The sequence below is a fragment of the Takifugu rubripes genome, unplaced genomic scaffold, assembly GCF_901000725.2.
Source record: "Takifugu rubripes unplaced genomic scaffold, fTakRub1.2, whole genome shotgun sequence".
NCBI classification, from domain to species: domain Eukaryota; kingdom Metazoa; phylum Chordata; class Actinopteri; order Tetraodontiformes; family Tetraodontidae; genus Takifugu; species Takifugu rubripes.
Genome location: NW_021821634.1, coordinates 342390 through 355719, shown reverse-complemented (window position 1 = coordinate 355719; position 13330 = coordinate 342390). Strand labels below are relative to the sequence as shown.

The 13330-nt window shown below is 57.8% G+C and overlaps 3 protein-coding genes across 4 annotated transcripts in view; 1 reads left to right on the top strand and 2 right to left on the bottom strand.

Annotated features, from left to right (window-relative positions):
- The window catches only part of tgm2l (transglutaminase 2, like), a 6266-nt gene extending 5312 nt beyond the window's left edge, over positions 1-954 (bottom strand). The window contains exon 1 of the mRNA XM_029832031.1: positions 1-954. This exon is cut by the window's left edge and continues 102 nt beyond it. The gene's annotated coding sequence lies outside the window, so the exon portion shown is untranslated.
- Positions 955-2579: 1625 nt separating this feature from the next.
- exosc6 (exosome component 6) lies at positions 2580-4124 on the bottom strand. Of its 2 annotated transcripts, XM_029832070.1 has the most exons (3): positions 3772-4124; positions 3078-3637; positions 2580-3040 (listed from the first exon to the last, which is right to left on the bottom strand). In XM_029832070.1, the coding sequence occupies exons 1-2, from the start codon at positions 4047-4049 to the stop codon at positions 3091-3093; spliced, it is 825 nt and encodes a 274-aa protein (XP_029687930.1). In that variant the 5' UTR covers positions 4050-4124; the 3' UTR covers positions 2580-3040; positions 3078-3090. The 2 variants fall into 2 exon arrangements, with proteins under 2 accessions (XP_029687930.1, XP_003976445.2); XM_003976396.3 differs by having other exon boundaries at positions 2984-3637; positions 3772-4123.
- Positions 4125-4502: 378 nt separating this feature from the next.
- On the top strand, positions 4503-11433 carry aars1 (alanyl-tRNA synthetase 1). The gene is made up of 19 exons (XM_029832069.1): positions 4503-4660; positions 5592-5749; positions 5828-6016; positions 6117-6454; positions 6597-6741; positions 6874-7019; positions 7107-7215; positions 7308-7458; positions 7533-7657; positions 7850-7994; positions 8072-8250; positions 8331-8444; positions 8512-8718; positions 8794-8978; positions 9103-9211; positions 9305-9418; positions 9478-9684; positions 10616-10729; positions 10798-11433. The coding sequence occupies exons 2-19, from the start codon at positions 5606-5608 to the stop codon at positions 10975-10977; spliced, it is 2901 nt and encodes a 966-aa protein (XP_029687929.1). The 5' UTR covers positions 4503-4660; positions 5592-5605; the 3' UTR covers positions 10978-11433.
- Positions 11434-13330: the final 1897 nt, after the last annotated feature.

Here is a 13330-nt window from a genome sequence, read left to right as displayed (position 1 = left end):
CACACACACTCACACACACACACACTCACAGTGAGTCACCTCACCTCGCCTGACCTCAGCGACCTCTGACATCACCAAAGATTTTCGATGTTCTCATAACCTTAAAATGGGGAATCGTGTCTCGTCTGTGCAACATTTGAAGTGAAGTTTAAAGCTGGAGAACTTGGTGTTGCTGGTGCGGAGGTCAAACACACGTCCTGAGGAACACCTGATCACAGCCTAATGAAGGGGGCGGGGCCAGAGGCTCCAGGAGGCGCCGCCCACAGGTGCTGCACGGGGCTCCTGCCGTTCAGGTGAAGGTCGCCACCACCTCCTTCATGTCCCTCCATCGCTGGTCCACACCTGCAGGGACAGGTCACAGGACGCGGTCCCCCCTGTCGTCACCATGGTGACCTGGTCTCTGGGACGTCTGGGTCAGAGGTCTTATCTTATCTCAGAGCTGCCGGAGCAGCATTCCGGACACGGTTCATCTCTGCTGGATCAGTCTCAGATCCAGATCCAGGCTCCTCCTGGACGTCTGCACGCACGCTCGCCGTCTCCATCACTCGTAGAGGTCTCGACCCTGCCAGGAACGTCCACAGACGCTTCACTGTGGACAACAGGTCGCGACCCCTTGTGCTTGCAGACAGGAAGTGATGCTGCCCTGTGGAATGCTGGGACGGTCCTGTTTCAGGAGTTCACCTCCACCCTCGAATCGCACCAAGGTGTCAGCAGTGACGCACGCCTGAGCGGCGCCGCTCCGCTCCGCACCCCCTCGCCCCCGGAGACGCGCAGCACAGCAGCACACAGGTGCCACTTCCTGTCGTTCCCTGCTTCCCTTTTTCCAAACCCGTAAACACGCGTGTGACTGTCCTCCCACTTCCTCTGAGAGGACAGAAACATCTCGCTTCCTTTTTCCATTATCTCCTAGCTGCTTCTCCCTCGGGTCTGGTGGGGGGGCAGGATCCGCCCGGCTCGGGTCTGGTGGGGGGGCAGGCTCCATCTGGTTCGGGTCTGGTGGGGGGGCAGGATCCATCTCCCTCGGGTCTGGTGGGGGGGCAGGATCCGTCCGGCCTGGGTCTGGTGGGGGGGCAGGATCCGCCCGGCTCAGGTCTGGTGGGGGGGCAGGATCCGTCCGGCTCAGGTCTGGTGGGGGGGCAGGATCCATCTCCCTCGGGTCTGGTGGGGGGGCAGGATCCGTCCGGCCTGGGTCTGGTGGGGGGGCAGGATCCGCCCGGCTCAGGTCTGGTGGGGGGGCAGGATCCGTCCGGCTCAGGTCTGGTGGGGGGGCAGGATCCATCTCCCTCAGGTCTGGTGGGGGGGCAGGCTCCATCTCCCTCGGGTCTGGTGGGGGGGCAGGATCCGTCCGGCCTGGGTCTGGTGGGGGGGCAGGATCCGCCCGGCTCAGGTCTGGTGGGGGGGCAGGATCCGTCCGGCTCTGTACAGGTGTAACACACTAGCAGTGGCACATGGAGGGGGAGGAATGTGCTGATCAGATTTGATGAGACAAGTTAGCTTTGATTAGCGATAGCAAAGCTAATTCCAAATGAACCGATTAGAGTCATGATAAAATGACAGTAACCTCCCGTCTGGAGCCGATGGACTCGTGGTCAAACATCTCAGCCTGATGTCCAACCTGTGTGAAAGGCCACAGGTGCACCACAGGTGGTGGCAGGAAGAAGCCTGTCATGGGTGACTGGTCCCAGGACAGGAGCTGGTGGGACGCCATAACTTCCCTGGTGGGGTCACATGAGGCTGAGGTGGAGGACGTTCAGTTCAGGTCCATTTCCTCTCATGGCTGAATGAGGTGAGAACGACCGTGAAGCTCCACTCAACCATGTCACCATCTGATCCTGGTCCCAGGTCCTCAGGTGCACCTGGTCCACCTGGTCCACCTGCTCCACCTGCTCCACCTGCTCCACCTCCTCCACCTGCTCCACCTGCTTCTGGAGCCTTCTAGAACTTTCTTGTTCATCATCCAGCTGTTCTCTTACTGTTCTGTTACTGTTCTGCTGCTGTTCTGTTGCTGTTCTGCTGCTGTTCTGTTGCTGTTCTGCTGCTGTTCTGTTGCTGTTCTGCTGCTGTTCTGTTCCTGTTCTGCTGTTGTTCTGCTACTGTTCTGTTACTGTTCTGTTCCTGTTCTGCTGCTGTTCTGTTGCTGTTCTGTTACTGTTCTGCTGTTGTTCTGTTGCTGTTCTGTTCCTGTTCTGCTACTGTTCTGCTGCTGTTCTGTTACTGTTCTGCTGTTGTTCTGTTACTGTTCTGTTCCTGTTCTGCTGTTGTTCTGCTACTGTTCTGTTACTGTTCTGCTGCTGTTCTTACTGTTCTGTTCCTGTTCTGCTGTTGTTCTGCTACTGTTCTGTTGCTGTTCTGCTGCTGTTCTGTTGCTGTTCTGCTGCTGTTCTGTTGCTGTTCTGCAGGCTCAGACTGCTGGGGGGGACCAACAGGGTCCCCTGACAGTTTTCTGAAGCCCTGCTGGTTCATGGTCTCCCCGCTCCATCACAGACCACCAAGGAACTGGCTGATGCTCTGATCCTGGTCTGGGAGATCCTCCAGGAAACCCTCCCTACGAGCGCGTCACTGTCGTCACCATCACTGGTCGTTAATGTTTAACATTTTAACCTTTATTATTTTCAACATTTATTATTTCCATGTCCCCTTTAAAAAAAATCACTACAAATGAATGAATGAGTCTCAACGCAGCCGCGGGGCGTCATGCTGAGCTGCCTCAGAGTGAAGTGGCGCCCTCTAGTGTTCGGGTCTGAACAAGCTCCAGCTCAAAGCTTCGCAGGCCGTAATGGACCTGACAAGAACCGAGCCCCTCAGAACGAGCCCCCACTGTCTCAGACACATCAGAGTCACACTGTGGTGTTTTATGTTGTTGTTCTCAGTCGTTTCCACTCAAACACGGGAGGTCATGCAGCAACACCCCCCCCCCCCAGGAAGTCTGAGCTCCACACCGTGTGTGTGTGTGTGGTATTCAGAGAATGTGGAAACAATCCAGAACGACTAACGAGGAACACAGTTTAATGGCGGACTGGTTGCACCACAGGTGCTCAGCGGGGGGGCGGTGCTCAGCGGGGGGGCGGTGCTCAGCGGGGGGGGCGGTGCTCAGCGGGGGGGCGGTGCACAGGCGGCCCTGCTCACACACCTGCTCAGCACCTGCTGGACCAGCGGGTACAGTTTATAACAGCCCTCGATGCAGGTCCGCACCCCGGCCGTCAGTGTGTCCTCCGACATTTCTCCGTCTGACTGCAGTCCAGAGATCTGGTTGAGGCTGGGGAGGAACGCCACCGTCAGGCTGCCCTGGTTCCGGCTCTGGTCCGGACCCCGGTCGTTTTCCTCCGCGGAGGTCGGATCGGCCACGTAAGAGGCACCGTTCTGACGGAGGGAGCATCCCAACACCAGGTCATACATTTCAATCCCAGCATCTGCCAGTGCCAGAGAAGCACAGGTGATGGCGTGGGCCAGAACCGAACCACTGTTCTCCAGAACCATCATGTTGACCTCGATCTGGGAGCGGGGATACTTGTGAAGGCACACGGCGGGCTGCAGACTCTCCTGCAGCATGGTGGAAAAATCCTTCTCCTGGCTTCCCTGAATCCAGGATCCTCTCTCCGGGCAGGAAAACGGAGCAAAGCGCATGTCAGTGGTCAGTCTGGACAGAACCGGAAACAGGCGTCAAACACATCATCAAGTCTGGTACCGTCACACAAGTTCATAAAGACGCCTGGGCCGCGCACATCCAAAACACATGCGCATTTATTCATAGAAGTGAATAAAGGTACGTGCCGTCCACATTTCATGTCGGTCTCGTCTTTCCTTTCTGTTTCTCTGGGGCCGTAAACGCAGCACATCAGCTTGGTGTTTCCAGCCTCGATGTACGCGGAGCCTTTAGCCTGGCTCACCAGGCCGCACCGGACAAACACCGGCCGCACGTCCACCTGGTCCCGCCGCCGGCCGTCGGCTCTCGGGCCCTGCGGGGACACACCGTCCGCTGGCTGGCACACAAACAGCGACGGGCTCTGGGAGACGTCCGGCCCGCGGACACGTTTGGTATCCGTCGGCATGGCGTCCACACTAACCGGAACTGAGCAGCGCCACCGCGAGCCCTGCGCAACGCCGAAATGTGTCCCCCAAGAAACAGAAATAAGCGGGAAAGGGGTTCCGCGATTGCGTGGCCGTGAAGGAAATCGCATCGGTGAAAACAAACCGCTCATTCGAAGATTTGCGACATTAGCAGATATTAATTCACGAGATTGCGTCTCAAAATCACAGATTGTCGAAAGGGCGCCAAACGATGCAGTTGGGACACAAATCAAATGAATATAACTAGGGAATATCACGAATTAATAGGTTACAAACATCTGTTGGCGACGAATGGATAATCTCGCCTGTTAATTAAGAAAATACAATAAAATCAAACACTGACATCGGCCTTTTCCATTGCATCAGCCGAAGAATCGGGGCCATTAAAGTGGCGGGCCGGGAAATGAGTGGCACCAAGATCGACCAATAGGAATGCACGATCGCGGCTGCAGCGGCGCCTCTAGACCAATCAGGTGGTCTGTGGGCGTGTCCAAGCGCTCAGAGAGCACTTGGTCTGTCGGCCGAGCAGCGTGAGTTAAAAGGAGTTCCAAAGGAGTCTTCGGAGCGTCATTCTGGCAAAAAGGCGATTTCTGTGAGTATTCGGCCGGCCTGGCTGCTGCGTGTCCCGCCGCGTCCGAACCTAGCGTTTTATGCACCGTTGTGTGTAAAGTGTGCGTGTGTTTGTCTGTGTGAGAGCGGTAGCTAGCCTACCCGGCTAACGCCTGGTCCAGGATACACCTGGACGGGCTCTCCAGGTGTTGGGAGCGCTGTCAGCTTGAGCAGGTAGGTTCGACCACATCCACCTCTGGATGCGGGTGTCGAGCAGCGCTTTGACAGCTTTGGTCCAGCCAACCTCCCTATTGGACAGACTGCATGTGCAGGATGCTCAGTTCTTATAATAATATAGATATTGTTACATTTCTTTAATCAACGGTTTATATGCGCGGTTTTCTCCAGCTGGTTTCCATCCCAGCAGCAGCCGCAGCGCCGTGGTTGCCAGCATGGTGCTGCCGTAGTCAGGATGGGGATGGGGGCTGTTTACGGGCTGTGGTGGCCCCGGGGAGCTGAGGGCATCAGATGGGCCTTCCTTCCTGATCACGCTCCCCCGAGAGGAATTCAGCTTTGTTGCTTTTTAATTTGCTGAAGCTGTGTCGGTGCTGGTGGTCAGTGCTCCTCCGTAGCACCCCTGAACTGTTGGATCAGGGCCTCGCTGCTTCTCCGTCGGGGGTGGATGAGCACCAGGTAAGTAGCTAAAACAGGTGTTGTCGCTGCGCTGGAGGAGCTGAAGAAAAGCCCTGAGAGCACGCGTGTCCAAACAGCCCCTAATGGCGGCCCCAACGCTGCAGGCACAACCGCCTCTTTTGCACGTCACAAAGCAGCTGGAGAGCACAGGGTTCAGCCTTGTGGCGGTTCCTCCTGGGTCGTCTGAACCGTGTCCCGCAGCGCTCCACTGGAACCAGTTGGTGGCAAAACCAGTTCCCCGACCTGCCGCCTGACGCCGCTCTGCTTTCTCTTGTCTCCAGAGGCCTGATTCAGAATGGATTCCACTTTGACTGCAGCTCAGATCCGCCAGAAGTTCATTGACTTCTTCCTCCGCCACGAGCACAGCTACGTGCACTCGTCGGCCACCGTGCCGCTGGATGACCCCACGCTGCTGTTCGCCAATGCGGGCATGAACCAGGTGAGAGCGCGTGTGACCTGCCGGAGCAAACGCTCCCCTGAACGCAGCCCTGACCGGCCTCTTGTGCGCTCTGATTAGTTCAAGCCCATCTTCCTCAACACCATCGACCCGTCCCACCCCATGGCCAAGCTGCGGCGTGCCGCCAACACCCAGAAGTGCATCCGTGCAGGAGGCAAACACAATGACCTGGACGATGTGGGCAAAGACGTCTACCATCACACCTTCTTCGAGATGCTGGGGTCCTGGTCCTTCGGCGACTACTTCAAGGTGCCGGACCCACAGAACCTTGATGGTCCCACGGAGCTCTGAACCCACCGGTCGTACTGACACCGTTGTCTTCTCCACCTTTTGTCCTCCACCTGTGCAGCAACTGGCCTGTAAGATGGCCTTGGAGCTCCTGACTCAGGAGTTCGGGATTTCCATAGACCGTCTTTATGTCACCTACTTTGGCGGTAGCGAGGAGGCGGGCCTGGAGGCCGACCTGGAGTGCAAACAGCTCTGGATCAATCTGGGAATGGACGAGGCTCGCATCCTGCCCGGCAGCATGAAGGACAACTTCTGGGAAATGGGCGACACCGGGCCCTGCGGCCCCTGCAGCGAGATCCACTACGATCGCATCGGAGGGAGGGACGCGTCTCACCTGGTCAACATGGACGACCCCAATGTCCTGGAGATCTGGAACCTGGTGTTCATCCAGTTCAACAGGTAACGGAAGCTGCTTGTGCCTGTGGCCCTTTAGTGGAAGGGGTCCCCCTCAACGCTCAGTGGTGTCCATCCAGCACCACCTCTGAGGGATCTGTCTTTAAGTGAACGGTGGAGCCTGACTCTTCTGCCCCTCCCTCTGTAGAGAGTCTGAAAGCGTCCTGAAGCCTCTGCCTAAGAAGAGCATCGACACGGGGATGGGCCTGGAGCGGCTGGTGTCCGTCCTGCAGAACAAGATGTCCAACTACGACACGGACCTCTTCCTGCCCTACTTTGAAGCCATTCAGCAGGTGGGACCAGCTGGTTGCTGAGCTGTGGAAGCTTGGCCCCCCTCAGACAGCAGTTCCAGTCCAGCTGGAGCAGCTTCCTGGGGGGTCCAGGCCCACTCGGACGGGCTTTACTCACACCTGTCTTTGTTTCAGGGGACAGGTGCTCGGCCCTACACTGGGAAAGTAGGTGCTGAGGACGTGGACGGCATCGACATGGCCTACCGCGTCCTGGCCGACCACGCACGCACCCTCACCATCGCCCTGTCGGATGGCGGTCGGCCTGACAACACGGGAAGAGGGTGAGGCCGACTCGGCTCGGGAGGAATGTCCTTATCCTGGCGGCTTTTGAAGCCCCTGTTTAAGATTTGGTCTTTGGTCACATTTAGATATGTGTTGAGGAGGATCCTGCGCCGGGCCGTCCGCTACTCCCACGAGAAGCTGGGAGCTCAGAGAGGATTCTTTGCCTCATTGGTCGACGTGGTGGTCAAATCTCTGGTGAGCTCTTCAAAATTATTTGTGTGTGTGGCCTCGTGTAGCCCCCCGGCCTCCGCTGGAGCCCTCACCTCTGGACCCACTCGTCCTTCCAGGGTGACGCCTTCCCAGAGTTGAGAAAAGACCCGGAAATGGTGAAGGACGTCATTAACGAGGAGGAAGTGCAGTTCCTGAAAACGCTCAGCAGAGGGCGCCGGATCCTCGACCGGAAGATCATCAGTCTGGGAGAGTCAAAGACCGTCCCAGGTAAATGTCCTCCTGGTCTCTCACCAACGCTGCACCTGCTTTTTCAGCCTCACACCTGTTTGTGCACCGTGCAGGTGACACTGCGTGGCTGCTGTACGACACCTACGGGTTCCCTCTGGACCTGACCTCCCTCATCGCTGAGGAGAAAGGCCTGAACGTGGACCTGGCTGCTTTTGAGGAAGAGAAGAAGGCGGCACAGGTGGGCGCTGAGTCTTGGCTCATAAATACCTGGTGTACATCTGTGTGCACGGGAATGCTCCGCCCCTGTCCCCCAGGGCGTCCTTGAGTCTCTAGCTTTGTGAAGAATGTTGCATAAATTAGAGCGACAGTTGAACAGACCTGCAAGTGCTGGTGTGTGTGTGTGTGTGTGTGTGTGTGTGTGCGCGCGTAGTTAAAGTCCCAGGGGAAGGGTGCCGGGGACGAGGACCACATCATGTTGGACATTTATGCCATTGAAGAGCTGCGCACCAAAGGCGTGGCCGCCACAGACGACTCTCTCAAGTACCGATACTCCTCAGACGAGCGGGGCCAGTACGGTGGGTGTCTGCTCAGTCCTTCTTCTTCACCTCCTTTTTGCGCTGTTCTCACCGTGCGTGCGCATGTACGTGCGCAGAGTTCCAGCCGGCCTCCGCCACTGTGCTGGCCCTGCGTCGGGACCGCACCTTCTGCACTGAAGTGAGCTCGGGGCAGGAGTGCGGCGTGCTGCTGGACCAGACGTCCTTCTACGCAGAGCAGGGGGGGCAGACGTTCGACGAGGGGTTCATGGTCCGAGAGGACGACAGCACCGGAGACGTAAGTGTGAGCGTGGCGCCGCTTTAGCGTGGCGCCGCTTCAGCGTGGCGAGCACAGCGCTCATGTTTCTCCTGTCCCAGAGGATGGAGTTCACAGTGAAGAACACCCAGGTCCGGGGGGGGTATGTCCTCCACGTGGGGACGGTCTACGGGACGCTGAAGCTGGGAGACCAAGTGACCTTACATGTGGACGAGGTGAGGACACGTCCTCTGCATGGTCGGCGTGAACGTTCCTTGGGGGCTGAGCCTCGTGTGTCCTCAGGCTCGCCGGCGGCTGGTCATGAGCAACCACACGGCCACGCACATCCTCAACTTTGCTCTGCGGGGAGTTCTGGGGGAGGCGGACCAGAGGGGCTCCCTGGTGGCCCCCGACCGCCTGCGCTTCGACTTCACGGCTAAAGGGGCGCTGAGCACGGGCGAGGTGCGGCGGACCGAGGAGATCGCGTGCGCCCTGATAAAGGAAGCCAAGGTCAGTGGAGCGGCGTGCGTGCAGCTGTCTCCCAGCACCAACGCTGACCTGGTCCTGGTTCTGCCCCCCCCCCAGACGGTGTACGCCCTGGACGCCCCTCTAGCACAGGCCAAGGCCATTCAGGGGCTGCGCGCGGTGTTTGACGAGACCTACCCCGACCCGGTCCGAGTGGTGTCCATCGGCATCCCCGTGGAGGAGCTGCTGAAGGACCCCGACAGCACCGCCGGGTCGCTCACCTCCATCGAGTTTTGTGGGGGAACGTGAGTAACTTTGGGAGTGGTGGAAGCACGGGGGCGCCCCCCCCCGCTGCTCCCGCCCTCTGTAATGGCCCGACCCGGCTGTGCTGGTTCCGCTGCTGAGCTCGGTCCTGTCTCTCTTCTGCAGCCACCTGCAGAACTCGGCTCACGCCGCTCCGTTTGTCATCGTTTCTGAGGAGGCCATCGCCAAGGGCATCCGCCGCATCGTGGCTGTGACGGGGGGAGAAGCGCAGAAGGTCGGCCGCGTTCCCACCGGGTCCAGAACCCTGTTCCACCCCCCTCGCTGACCTCTCCTCTCTTCCCCCCCTCCCGGTTCTGCTGCTCACCAGGCCCAGAGGAAGGCAGAGGTGCTGCACCAGGCTCTGTCTGCGCTGAGCGCCAAGGTCCAGCAGCAGGCCGCCCCCAACAAGGACGTCCAGAAAGAAATCGCCGACATGACGGAGGTAAATGTTTCTGGCGCCGCTCCTGCTGGAAGGTTCTGGTGCCAGCTGTCCCTCTTCAGTCCGTAGGCACCGCAGTCATCTCCCAGTGGCGCAAAGATGAGATGAGAGAAGCTGTGAAGGGCCTGAAGAAGGTGATGGATGACCTGGACCGGAGCTACAAGGCCGACATCCAAAAGAGGGTCCTGGAAAAGACCAGCGAGGTGATCCAGAACAAGCCCAACCAGCCGCTGCTCATCATGGAGATGGAGACTGGAGCCTCGGCAAAGGTGAGCCACGAGGGTCTCCTGGGGAACCAGGTGTCCCGGGAGCAGGTCTAAAGGTGCACGTGAGCCCAGAGACGGGAGGGTTCACTGTCGGGGGCGGAGCCTGTCTCTGGAGGGTTCTGTCGGGGGCGGAGCCTGTCTCTGGAGGGTTCACTGTCAGGGGCGGAGCCTGTCTCTGGAGGGTTCACTGTCGGGGCGGAGCCTGTCTCTGGAGGGTTCACTGTTGGGGCGGAGCCTGTCTCTGCAGGGTTTACTGTCGGGGGCGGAGCCTGTCTCTGGAGGGTTCGCTGTTGGGGGCGGAGCCTTCTCTGCAGGGTTTACTGTCGGGGGCGGAGCCCGTCTCTGGAGGGTTCACTGTTGGGGCGGAGCCTGTCTGGAGGGTTTGCTGTCGGGGGCGGAGCCTGTCTCTGCAGGGTTTAATGTCGGGGGCGGAGCCTGTCTGCAGGGTTTACTGTCGGGGGCGGAGCCTGTCTCTGCAGGGTTTAATGTCGGGGGCGGAGCCTGTCTCTGCAGGGTTTACTGTCGGGGGCGGAGCCTGTCTCTGGAGGGTTCAGTCGGGGCGGAGCCTGTCTCTGGAGGGTTCACTGTTGGGGCGGAGCCTGTCTGGAGGGTTTGCTGTCGGGGGCGGAGCCTGTCTCTGCAGGGTTTAATGTCGGGGGCGGAGCCTGTCTGCAGGGTTTACTGTCGGGGGCGGAGCCTGTCTCTGCAGGGTTTAATGTCGGGGGCGGAGCCTGTCTCTGCAGGGTTTACTGTCGGGGGCGGAGCCTGTCTCTGGAGGGTTCACTGTCGGGGGCGGAGCCTGTCTCTGGAGGGTTCTGTCGGGGGCGGAGCCTGTCTCTGGAGGGTTCAGTCGGGGGCGGAGCCTGTCTCTGCAGAGGCTGCATCAGGACCCGGGTCACGTGACTCTCTCTGCTTCCTGTTTCTCCCCTTTCAGGCTCTGAACGAGTCGCTGAAGCTGCTCAAGTCTCAGTCTCCTCAGACGGCCGCCATGCTCTTCACCGTAGACCCTGACGCTGGCAAGGTCACCTGCCTGTGCCAGGTCCCTCAGGTAGGAAGCTGCTCTCCTCTGTTCCCTCGCTGTCGACGCGTCTAACCTGCCCCCCCCCCCCCCCGCAGGAAGTGGCCAGCCGTGGCCTGAAGGCCAGCGAGTGGGTCCAGGAGTTGTGCCCCCTCCTGGATGGAAAAGGAGGCGGCAAGGACATGTCCGCTCAGGCGACTGGGAAGAACACTCAGGGCCTGCAGGAGGCGCTGCAGGTGGCCGACCGCTTCGCTCGCATGAAGCTGGGAGAGAACTAAAAGGAGGGAGCGGGTTTGGGAATCTTCTGTGGGGGGGGAATAGTAGAGGTGCCCCTCGACCGTGAGCATCCAGTAATAATGAGCCGTCCACTGTGAGGAGGCCCCTTCACTTCTGCATGTTTGGGAGGTTCTGCTCATCACCTTAGGTCCTCACTATGGGTTCCAGCTGCTCCCAGAGGGCGGAGCTTCTGGGATCAAAGGCTGCTCTCCTCAAACATCTGTCTTGTTTTCAGCTCAGCTACGAAAAGTTAAATCACATGTTGGATTCTGGCTCAAAGCCGTTGAGCCTCTGGAGGGTCTGATTGGACGGGTTCGAGCTGTAACTCTTTAATCACCGCTCCCCTCACAGAATCGTCTCCTGTCCCTCGTGACTCCAGAATAATGTGTTAGCTTCATGTGGAGAACTGTCGCTGTTTCATGTACGTTGTTGAACTGGAATAAAGATGGTGGTCCCGGCCCAGGCCTGTTCTTTACCCCCACCTGATGCTCGAGGAACCGGCAGGAACAACTTCAACTTTGTCTTTCACGAAGCTTTTACTCAACACAGAAGATACAAAGTGGGATCACAGACATGTTTCACTCCTTCCACCAGTGGTTCCAACCCAGGGAAACAGACGATTCCCATCCAGCTCCTCCGGAACACGTTCGCAGGCTAATTCATCGAGCTGCTGCTAACAGAAGCTACAAGCGTTAGACTGATGTGTGTGAAGCTAGTTCAGGTCCTGAAGAGCATCCTGCCTTCACACAGCTGCTCCCAGTTTATCATTCCCAGTTCCCAGCGTTGGTTAATGCAAAGCTAACGCTGCGTTAGCATGTGTTAGCATGGAGCAGTACGTGGCGGCGCTGCGGCTGCAACCTCAGCGCGGGTGAGTCGGGTCAGGGGAGGCGTCCCAGGACGTGAGGACGCCCCCACGCTGGCCTTCAGCCACCACGGAACGTCGGGAATGTTCCGTCTCCACAAATCTAGAAGCTTCTGACAGTTTGAGCTGCTTCAGTTCAGCTGGGAAACAGAGCAGAAGGCAGAGAGAGAGAGAGAGTGTGTGAGTGTGTGAGTGTGTGTAGCTGTGTGTGTAGCTGTGTGTGTGTGTGAGTGTGTGTAGCTGTGTGTAGCTGTGTGTGTAGCTGTGTGTGTGTGTAGCTGTGTGTAGCTGTGTGTGTGTGTGTAGCTGTGTGAGTGTGTGTAGCTGTGTGTGTAGCTGTGTGAGTGTGTGTAGCTGTGTGTGTAGCTGTGTGTAGGTGTGTGTGTAGCTGTGTGTGTGTGTGAGTGTGTAGCTGTGTGTGTGTAGCTGTGTGTGTAGCTGTCTGTAGGTGTGTGTGTGTAGCTGTCTGTAGGTGTGTGTGTAGCTGTGTGTGTGTGTGTGTAGCTGTGTGTGTGTGTGTAGCTGTGTGTAGGTGTGTGTGTGTGTAGCTGTGTGTGTGTGTGTAGCTTTCTGTAGGTGTGTGTGTGTAGCTCTGTGTGTGTAGCTGTCTGTAGGTGTGTGTGTGTAGCTGTGTCTGTGTGTGTAGCTGTGTGTGTGTGTGTGTGTAGCTGTCTGTAGGTGTGTGTGTGTAGCTGTGTGTGTGTGTGTGTGTGTGTGTAGCTGTCTGTAGGTGTGTGTGTGTAGCTCTGTGTGTGTAGCTGTCTGTAGGTGTGTGTGTGTAGCTGTGTCTGTGTGTGTAGCTGTGTGTGTGTGTGTGTGTGTAGCTGTCTGTAGGTGTGTGTGTGTAGCTGTGTGTGTGTGTAGGTGTGTGTGTGTGTAGCTGTGTGTGTGTGTGTGTGTAGCTGTCTGTAGGTGTGTGTGTGTAGCTGTGTGTGTGTGTAGGTGTGTGTGTAGCTGTGTGTGTGTGTAGCTGTGTGTGTGTGTGTAGCTGTGTGTGTGTGTGTGTGTAGCTGTGTGTGTGTGTAGGTGTGTGTGTAGCTGTGTGTGTGTGTAGCTGTGTGTAGCTGTGTGTGTGTGTGTAGCTGTGTGTGTGTGTGTAGCTGTGTGAGTGTAGCTGTGTGTGTAGCTGTGTGTGTGTGTGTAGCTGTCTGTAGGTGTGTGTGTGTAGCTGTGTGTGTAGCTGTGTGAGTGTGTGTAGCTGTGTGTGTAGCTGTGTGAGTGTGTGTAGCTGTGTGTGTAGCTGTCTGTAGGTGTGTGTGTGTAGCTGTGTGTGTGTGTGTGTAGCTGTCTGTAGGTGTGTGTGTAGCTGTGTGTGTGTGTGTGTCTGTGTAGCTGTGTGTGTGTAGCTGTGTGTGTGTGTGTGTAACTGTGTGTGTAGCTGTGTGTGTGTGTGTAGCTGTGTGTGTAGCGTGTAGCTGTCTGTAGGTGTGTGTGTGTGTGTAGCTGTGTGTGTAGCTGTGTGTGTGTGTGTAGCTGTCTGTAGGTGTGTGTGT

What these genes read in the sequence shown, in the direction of transcription:
- exosc6 (XM_029832070.1), bottom strand. Translation starts at nt 4,049, where the DNA reads ATGCCGACGGATACCAAACGTGTCCGCGGGCCGGACGTCTCCCAGAGC. An exon ending in ACCGACATGAAATGTGGACG is followed by an intron (nt 3,638 to 3,771) that starts GCACGTACCTTT and finishes GGTTCTGTCCAG; the next exon opens with ACTGACCACTGACATGCGCT.
- aars1 (XM_029832069.1), top strand. Translation starts at nt 5,606, where the DNA reads ATGGATTCCACTTTGACTGCAGCTCAGATCCGCCAGAAGTTCATTGAC. An exon ending in GTGTTCATCCAGTTCAACAG is followed by an intron (nt 6,455 to 6,596) that starts GTAACGGAAGCT and finishes CTCCCTCTGTAG; the next exon opens with AGAGTCTGAAAGCGTCCTGA. An exon ending in AGACTGGAGCCTCGGCAAAG is followed by an intron (nt 9,685 to 10,615) that starts GTGAGCCACGAG and finishes CTCCCCTTTCAG; the next exon opens with GCTCTGAACGAGTCGCTGAA.